The sequence below is a fragment of the Xenopus tropicalis genome, chromosome 8 (genome assembly GCF_000004195.4).
Source record: "Xenopus tropicalis strain Nigerian chromosome 8, UCB_Xtro_10.0, whole genome shotgun sequence".
NCBI classification, from domain to species: Eukaryota; Metazoa; Chordata; class Amphibia; order Anura; family Pipidae; genus Xenopus; species Xenopus tropicalis.
This window is the reverse complement of record NC_030684.2, coordinates 94,090,305-94,100,469: the sequence shown is the minus strand read 5'-3', so window position 1 is coordinate 94,100,469 and position 10,165 is coordinate 94,090,305. Positions and strand designations below refer to the sequence as shown.

Here is a 10,165-nt window from a genome sequence, read left to right as displayed (position 1 = left end):
GTATATCTAGTATAAATAAATTTAAAGCAACTGGACTTGTTTGGTAATCATTGAAGACGTTTCACTACGTTTCAGCTGCTCGGATGAGTAGTGAAACGTCTTCAATGATTACCAAACAAGTCCAGTTGCTTTAAATTTATTTATACTAGATACCCCCGTTATTATGTTACTCAAGTTTGGGGGGGGGGGTGTAGCTTCAAAGCTGTAAGTGTGGCAGCAGTTTGAAAATCTTCCCTGACAAAGTCAATGGAAAAATTGGGGTGTTCAGAGTGGCGCCACAAAAAAATGGGGGGCGGGATCACTTAGAAAAGCATAAGCAACCTGGTCCACTATAGGGTGAAGAAGTGTGGAGCGTTTGAGTGTTGTACCCTTAAAACTGAAGGAGGAGTAGCATTTATAAAATTGGCGCTAAGAATAATAATAATAAGAAAAAGTGGAAAAATAAGTCGAAGAACAGTATGTTGGGTTTTTCAACCCAACATAACTAAATATTGTCATAATATGATATCTCACCAAGACCAAGGCCCAATTCATGCAGTTAGATATGTCCACTTATATAGCATATGCTTTTACAGTCCCTGTAAGAAGAGGCGAATGAGCATTTAAATGGCTTTGAGAGCCATGATTGCTACCACTGCTAACATATATTGTGACACTTTAATCATATTAAAAAAGACTAAATGATGACGTAGTCTCATAGATAAAAATGACCAATAGACCACTTGTTATACCTTACCTGGAAAGAGGCTTTATTGAACATAGCTGTAAAAGTATTTCTCAGTTGAGTTACTGAATCTGCACAAACATTTCTACCGAATTAAAAAAAAAAAAAAAAACTAAAACATTGTCATGGATTTACTAAATTTTCTTTGTGCTTTTTTTTATTTTGAACCAATTTCTGCAGTGTTATATATTTTTTATTATTTATTTGTAGCCCAATTACTTGCATAACATTTTGCAACCACCATTTTTAAAAGAACATAAAATCATTTCTGTAGATAAAATATCTGAAGTGAAATTAAATGTTTAGATAATTTAAAAGGAAAAAAAAAAAAAATTCAAAATGTTCATAGCCAACAGTATAAGGGACATGAACAATGCTTTGAAAAAGTGGCTGGTTAAGGTATGATAATCAGGTAGCTCAGTCATTTTTACAGTTTTATGTAAAATTGTATTTTTTTTTCTCCAAACTTGCCAACATAATAAAATATTATATCACAGTCTGCACAGAGTCTGATTAAAGGGCAGAGGCATAAACCCTCAAATTGTTTAAATGAAGACTATTGTTCAGACCCAGCATTTCGTTAGAGGTCACTCGCATTGCAGTCTTATATACTCAGAGCTTCTTCTGCTTCTCCTCTTGAGATCAGACTGATTTCATTTCAAATGTAGATAAGTAAGAAATCATTTTCCATAAAAAAGTGGAGAGCATTTGGATAACTTTTCAAACCACCTTCGATATTTTTTTTTTTGGTAATCTGAAAAATTACTTTGTCCAATTTTGACTTAAAGATAGTAGATACTGACAAACAGATAACATGTGAGAAGGCCATGGCTGTTTAAAAAGGTGAGACAAAATAAATTGAATTCCAAGAACTTATGAATTAACGTTCTTCTGACAGCGTATTTTTAATCTGGCCTGTGGTTTACTACCCATAGGATGTACTTTGCTTATAAAATAGTTTATATTCCACAAACCACTCACAGCAGTGCAAGCTTATTTAGCTAACTTTTCAGGCTTGTTTAATTGAAGGCACTTGGTTTCCTGGCAATTTATAAAAGGTGGTGGTTTGGTTTATTTATTATACTTGATGAATTGGTCTTGGTGCCAGTGGCTACAAGCAAAATCCTGCAGGTTGATGAAGATTTTAGGACAGGGCTGCTCTTCTTGGAGTCATTTGCATGCAAAAAGATATAGAATACCTTTCATTAAGCAAAGCTATGATAATATGAAACAAGTGTTCTGTGTAGCTTTGAGTGTTGAATGGAGGCAGCCAAGGCAAAAGGGCTTACTTTTTTTACTCTGTATTAAAAACCTTCTTGGATTGAAAATAAATGCCAGATCTTCACGTACCCTGTTTACTGTGAGGTTTAGTTGGCAGGCCATTAGGTGTCCATGGTAACTAGCAAACTATTCATTTGAAACAAAACCAGCCATGACTTTGTGCTTTGACAAGAAATTTCATTACTCCCTTTTTAAAGAGAATAATCAGATAATAGTGAATTCACAATAGCCACAGAAGCACTTCAAGATCTCCTCTATTTGCAGGTCTTGTGTAGTTTGTAATAATTTATATTCCACGTTCGGTTAGTTCCCAGTGCTTTAGTGAAGGACTCTTTGGTAGTTTGTTTTTCAGATGTCCATTTACAAAGACTCTTCTTCATACTGGTGCCTACGGAATCTTTTGTAGCCTCTGCCAGGATATGGTCACCTTTGATGACTTAAAACAGAGAGGAAAAGGAAAACTGGATACAGCCATATATGTATGAATGTCCCGTTACCACTAGATGATGGAGCTAGAATAAAAAAATAAATAATAATTATTGGTATTGAATGAATAACTAAATTTTTCAATAAAGCAAGCATATAAAGAGTCAGCTACAATTTAGGTCACCTTCAAACACAGCCCAGCAGCTACTTCTTGCTCTTAAAAACAATCCGCCACAAAAAAATTAGTTGTGCATCAAAAAAGTTGTGGTCGGGTCAAAATAGGCACAGTCGCGTCAAAATACAATCATCTCTACACCAGACTACAGGAATATGGATTCATAAATGTCTTAACCAGTGTAAAAATGCCAACAGAGACACCACTAACCTGCTGTCTTTTGCCATGGTTTTTATTGGGCACTGACAGCGACAGTATATGCATGTAACTATACACAAACAACAGATTTTCTACCTTGCATGCTTTTGGGCTGAAATCCCCTCCAAGACAATATACCTGCCAATTCTTACTAAACATGGGGCTGATGAAGATAACATGCCTACCAGTTGTTACTAAACATGGGGTGAATGGTAGCAGAAGGGCATTTTCTCTGCCAGTGCCACATGTGACATTAGCCTTAGGGTGAAGACACACAGAGCTACTAGTAGCAGCTACTTGTCACGGCTACTAAAACAGACAATGCTGATCATTTACTGATACTTGTCTCTATGTGTGCTTTAGCAGAGGCAATTCTCAGTATTATCTATAGCAGGGTTTTTCTGGCATTTAGTAGCCAAGACAAGTAGCTTCTACTGATTAACTCTGTGTGTCTTCACCCTTAGGGTATTTGGAAAATACCATTTGAATATCATAAAAGTGTGCAGAAAAAACATCAGCAAATGATGAATTATCATCATAATATTTGAGCAGGTACTCATAGAAACCTGTGTGAGCAGGAAAGTGAAAGAAAGGAGTGGTGTATTCCATTGCATGTGCCTTACAAACTGTGAATAAACACATTTTTGCTTTTACTACATCTGTTCATGTGCCAGCTCTTATATAAGGATGCAGGAAAAAACATTCTGTCCATTTTTTGGTAATTTAAAGTAAGTAATAATACATATGATAAACGCAAAATATACGTACTGGTATCAGGCTGATCTATTATTGAACATTCCCCCTCCATGATAGATATATCATCTATAGCAATGTCTCCTTCAATTCCATCCCCTCGAATTCCTTCAAATATAAGCTGCAATGAAAATTAAAGATAGAATGAAGATCAATAATGTTTTTAAAATGTTTGTTAGCTTATTTATAAAGTTACCAGATTAAGCTGAAATTCCTTTGGGGAATCTGCTGTGCCTAAATGGGTGCCATTCTGTAGTTTTGTGCAATTTATTTAAATGTTAAAATGTATACTCTTTCAATGTCAAATGGGAGGAACATTTAGGTCACTGCTATGGGGCAAAATTACTAAAGGGTTAATCTTATTCATGCCTTAATCCTCAAAAGTTTGCCTCAATTCACCAGGCCTACTTTCACAACAGCATCAGGGCTAATATGATAAAATGTCAACAAAAAAGTCAACAGGTAGCATTTAGAGCTAAGACAGATTGAGTTACTTGTAGCAGCTACTTACTGTTACTTTTGTGCTACAAAAATAAACAATGCTAATAATTTACTGATAACTGTCTCTGCATATGTTTTAGCAATTTTAGACAATTCTCTATGGCAGGGTTTTTCTGGCATTTTGTAGCCATAACAAGTAGCTGCTACTAAGTAGCTCCGTGTGTCTTAGAACCTACCAGTCAGCTATTTAAAAACACGTATCTGATTGACTGCTATGGTTTACTGGGCCTGGGTAAATGTTATGATTTTTATTATTAAGTCTCATTTAATATTTGTAAGTGTCCCTAAATGCAACATATGCACTCTTGAAACAATGAAGCCCATCTGCAGATCCGCACTTCTAATACATGGCCGCAGAAATCCAGAATAGTGTGCCTGCTTGGCAAAACTCTTGAACTTAATGTCCCATAGGCACAGAGATAAATATGTAGCCAAGCATTTACATTACAACCTTGAGTACAAAACAATGCACTTACAGAGGAAATCATAATGGTCCATCATTTAGATTGTTTTGACCTGGGGAACCCCTTGTATTGTTTCCAAAGAGAATGTCTTTGTCTGCTCTTAATGTTCCTGACACAAGGACTAAAATCTATCACTGGCACTTTACCAATATTTGTTTAACTTCTGTTGCCGCTCCATGCCAAAATGCTCTATATCTAGGCCCCTGAACTGTAAAGAGTACCAACAGCTCGAACGTGCAAAAGACTTTCTGAAACAATTTCATGCAGTCCTATAAAAATATTTATGAAAAACTTTGAGTTAATACTGTGTACAAAATTTATTGTAGTTTGCTTGGTATTTTGGGGCCATTACTGGGTAATTTTGTCTTATTATTTCTTTTACAATCCATTTTAATTCAAAATGCTTACATTTTCATATATAGAAGCTTAATTATATGTGCACATAAAAATTGTTTGCTACATGCGTGCCAATATTACTCAGAGATAACCTATCATTTATATAGCTATCGTTTCAGTCTGACAAGTTTATCACCAATTTGTGGATTAAACATTTCGTGAAAGCAGACTTAAATGGCTCATATTTTATTTATCTACTATGATAATATTTTGACATTTTGGAATTTCTGACAACTCTTAAAATGTTCATAATATTTTAGGACTTTAAAATATATTAACTGTCCCATTCTGCTATGAAATTACAATATATTAATGTCAATTTATGCATGGCAAGCGGAGGACTGCAGAAAAGTTAGGATATTATAAGGATCTTTTATAACTTTGAAAGTAACAATCTTGGTAAATCATGGAGCATTTCCAAAATATACTATTGATTCCCTATCAAGAATATTAATGTCAGTGTTCAGGAAATGAAGTGGACAATATGCTGTTTTAAAATAAATATTTAGCCTTCACTTTGCATCATGTTTATTCAAACTACACCTGTATCAATTTCTGTACATACTCTATGGCATACAGTATATGGAGTTTTCAATGTAAATTAAAAACTGTTTGTAACAAAATCACTTAACAGCCACTTGAAGTGGAAGTCCACAGTTCTTCTAGCACAATTAGCTCTGAAAGAACATTTTAAGGGCTAATTGCATATAGTGAGTAGCTTGGGTTTGGCATAGCTAGAGTACATAAGTCTTATCTCTAAGAAGATGAATTGCTCAGCACCTTAAGACTATTGGTTGAATCTTACATTGAAGATTGCAGAAGGTTAAAAAAAATAAATTTGAGTTGGAAATTGGGTAGCCAAGGGGCAGTTATTAAGACATGTAAAATGTCACCCTTCCCTTTGTAGGTTTAGCAAATGCAACAGCTGTGGAGAGAGAATACCTACAGTATAGCAGAACTGTAACATACAAAGTGATACCCATAGAACCCTTCACTTATGAAAGCTTAACTTGCTCAGTTTTTACAGTTTTTCTAGATAGCCTTTCATAACATATAAGTGTTTACAAGAGGGTTAGGGGCATATTTATTATAGTGTGTAAGCCAACATCACCGGTGATGTTGCCCATAGCAACCAATCAGCAATTAGATTTTAATGGTCTCCTACAAGTTAGAAGACAAAAGCAAAGATTTGATTGGTTGCTATGAACAACATGACCATTGATGTTGGCTCACATAATATATAAAGTTTACAGAAATATATGCAAGGAATATTTACAATGGGTTATGCCCAACCTGTAGTCAACTGGTTGCTTAGGCTAACTGCACTGGAGCAGTTAAGTAACTGTATCAGCAAGTCCCTCCATCTTTTCATAGCTATGGTAACCACATACCATATTTACTTGCCATCTAATAAAAAATATAGTATGTTCCAGGAAAGAAATGGTGTGATGTAGTTTTGTTCACAGTCTATATTTCCTTACTAAATACTGTCAAATCACTCAGCAGAAAGATTCCCATTAATAGATTCTACATATCAGTAACTTATCAACCTAAAATGCATACAGTTCACATTGTGTGACACATTTAGATTGACATTCACATTTAGCAATACAAAGAAAGCATACTCATAAAATATAAAAACATAAAGCACACTGTACACATAGGGGCAGATTTATCAAAACACGAGTTCGAATCCCGAATGGGAAAAATTTGGATTGGAAACGAAAATTTCTGAAGATCGCAAATATCACGAAAATGCTTACGGAAAAATCGTATTAGTCACGATAATATCGTATTGGCGATCCGAAAGTCACGGAATTTTTGTACCGAACCATTGTAAACATCGGCAGAGCCTTTCCGAATTTTTAGCGCAGACGCGCGGAAAAATTGGCGAGAATACGCTCAGAGCGTTCGGGCCTTGGTAAATCTCCCCCCTTGGAATAAAGTCCAACATCATTTTTTATACAAGTCCAAACTCGCTTATGTTATGTATACGATAATGAAACCAGTAAAAGTCAGGAATTACATACCAGCCTTATCCTAAAAATTGTTACAAATATAAGCCTTTGCTCAGAAGCAAAGGCTTCAGTATGAGTGAATATACAAGAGAAAATCTATATGTTTAAAATACACATATCTCTGTATTATCAGAATGATTAAGCTCTAATTTATTTGGGCATACTGCTTTTCTGGTGTTTTAACATTTTACTTTTAAACCAAGATGGGAATATTTTCCTCATTTGATTAAAACTGAGTCTATGGGAGATGACCTTCCCGTAATTCAGAACGTTCTGGATAAGGGATCCCATTCCTGTAATGTACTGTATGATGCATATCCCACTTACTAGATAACAGAGCTTATGTACAATAGACCTGGATGCAAGTGCAAGAGCACTAAGAAGTGACACTTGCCTCCAGGGCCAGGGTTGCCACCAGCTAGAATTTTACTGACCTAGCTGATAAAACACCTGCCAAAGCTGGGACTGGTATTAAAAATATCCCTAACTCACCCACTTAAGCCCCTAATCCTCTTCAATCTTACATGTTCTCTTCCCCAATCTCTCCCTAATTGCTTTCTTGACCCATCCATTGCATCATACCACTGCATTATAGGTCTGCCCCTTTTGATGCTGCCCGCCTTTTTACCCACCCCCTTTACATTATGGACTGCCAAATTTTTTCACCACCCCCTAGCTGATAGGTAAAAAAAAATAAAAAAAATTACAAGACAATCCAGGGCATGGCTGTGCTCTGTACTTTGCAGCAGATTTAAAATCTGGCATAGGGTTCAGAGCATTGCACTGTTGGGGTCATCTGGGATCAGTCTAAGTAATATCACTCATTGATCTTCTAGAATGATCATTTTGCTAGAATGTCTCCACAAATTGTAAATATACACATTTCATTTAGACTTTTCACATTACTAAACTCTGCATCCTATTTTCCAAAAATCGGATCTATGAATTCTAACATTAAAAGTAGCAAATGTTAAAAGATCTTTTTGAAGAAAATGTGTCCATTACTTTTAAACCTTAGGGAAGCATTTTTACAAAGATGCCTAACGGCACTGGATGCCTTATTTGTTTGTCCAGAATCATGAAAAAGCAACATTAATAAGTAATTCCGGCAAGTTAAGAAGGCATGCTGTCTTGCAAAGACTTTAAAAGCTGTAGGAAACATATTTATATGTTTTACACATGTCCATGATTAACAAGACAGTGATGAAAGAGCTCCCAGGACCTCAGTTAATGTTGCCAGATTATACTACATCCTCACTGTTAAATATTGCTATAAACTGCTATTTCTTTTTGAGTTGCAGGCATGGTAGGACAGATGTTTGATTTTCTATCTTCAGTTCGGGATTTCTTTTTACAAAGTATAAAAATGTCACTCAAGACTTGAAGTCAATAGATTGGAATGGCTATGAATACATCACTCGGGTTAAACACCTGCAATAAGACAAGCTATGAACAGTTTCATAGCAGTATTTCTATATATTTTAAGAAAAACAGATAGAAATATCTATCTATCGATAAAATGTGCATCTATGTTATAATTTTTCTATATGGTTCCAGCCATCTTTGTCAGTGATGCTAGCCTAAAACCCAAAGGCATACCCAGGGGTACATGCAAAACATTCATGGATCCTGAGTTAAAACAGGAAGGAATATGAATAAAATGAATAGGAACATATTCTTCATAAAACAGAAAATACAAACAATTCATCTCTTTACTGCTGTATGTACATTATGAATAAAAATGTATGCCACACATAAATTTTTCTTGCTTCTGTCCATGTAACATTAGAACAATGGAAAACAATGTGCATGTTAACAAGCTCTGAATAAAAATGTTGTTGTGCCCATACCTGAAATGAAGACGTTGGGTGTATATTTAGATGCGTCTGCTTCCACTGCTCACCTTTATTTCCTTTTGCAGACCATAATGGTATATCTGTGCTAGTTTGTCCTTTCAAGCGCAGAAATATATTCAAAGCTCCTAAAAATATAATACAAATATAATGATGAACGTCATTCTTACTTTGCATCCAGAATATTAAAATGAATGACTTGGGACAAAGAGACCAACAAATTAAAAGCAAAAATATTTTTAATAAAAGATTTTGGAAATGATTTAATATTACTATATTGTACTATTTATTTTACATAAATGCATAAGAAGCTTGTTCATTCTTTTGTGCTACTGGTCAACTGGTGACTGTTTACAAGAGCTTATTTCAAAACCTTTAAAACAGAATTGTGCAGAACAGAATGAAACACATAACAAACTATAGTGCGCAATAAAATTATTGTAGGTTTATTTTAACAATTTTTTTTACCCTTCAGCTGCTCTAGTACTGTATATCTGATTACCTTTATACACAGCCACTATTGTAAAATACCATTGCTTTAAACAGGCCACCGCACTATTTCTCAAAAGACTCTCAGCATCTTGCAAGGTTATATGTGAGGTCCAAGAAAGATTAGAATGACAGCTCTTATTCAGCTAGGATCAAATGGCATTGTAAGGGAGAAAATTACAACAATCAGGCTACAGTACATGTCAAGAGGTTAATCTGATCACTAAAATGACACTGCTTGTCCAGATTGCTCTGTATTGACAAAAGTGACTAAAGGTTTCTTTCCTTCAAGAACTTGTTTGTTACACAGGGGATGACCAATTGAAGCTACATTTAATTAGGAATGAAAACCTAACCTATTCTAGTATTTGCTGCTTTAGAACAACAAACAACTGACAGATCTACAGTGCTCAGGGATTTTTGCAATCCGTAAGATACTCTCTAGTAACAGTCTGTTTCAGGATGTTATACTATAAACATTTATTCTCAGTGTGCATCACCTGCATAGTATGTATATTTACCATCCATTATTACATATTCTGACATATTATTCAATGCTATTTACTCTTAAAAATACTAGTATTGGCACATGGAACATTCAGTAACAGTATATATACAAAACTTTGGAATTCTATAGCCAGCACATTTTCTATTGTAGGATGGCACAACAGGCCTTCTCTAATAGAACCAAGAGAATCAAAGCCCCCACAAGTCAGTGTCTTTAAGTATACAGGTATTGTTGAACTTAGCCTTAAATTGACCAGTGTCCTACTTTAAAATATGATGTGATGCCTTAGCAATCAAAGATAAATATTTTAAGGTTTCAGGCTATTTGCAAAAAAAGTGGGCCATGTGTTAAGGGGTACATTTTGCAAAGTTTTGCCTTG

General features: G+C 35.0%; 1 protein-coding gene across 2 annotated transcripts in view; it reads right to left on the bottom strand.

Annotated features, from left to right (window-relative positions):
• Positions 1-722: 722 nt before the first annotated feature.
• The window catches only part of mdga2 (MAM domain containing glycosylphosphatidylinositol anchor 2), a 380,573-nt gene continuing 371,130 nt past the window's right edge, over positions 723-10,165 (bottom strand). For both annotated transcript variants that reach the window (XM_031891457.1, XM_031891458.1), the window contains exons 15-17: positions 8,787-8,917; positions 3,573-3,678; positions 723-2,517 (exon numbers count right to left, since the gene is read on the bottom strand). In XM_031891457.1, the coding sequence (XP_031747317.1) occupies positions 2,429-2,517; positions 3,573-3,678; positions 8,787-8,917 (326 nt within the window). In that variant the 3' untranslated portion in view covers positions 723-2,428. The remainder of the gene's footprint in view (positions 2,518-3,572; positions 3,679-8,786; positions 8,918-10,165) is intronic.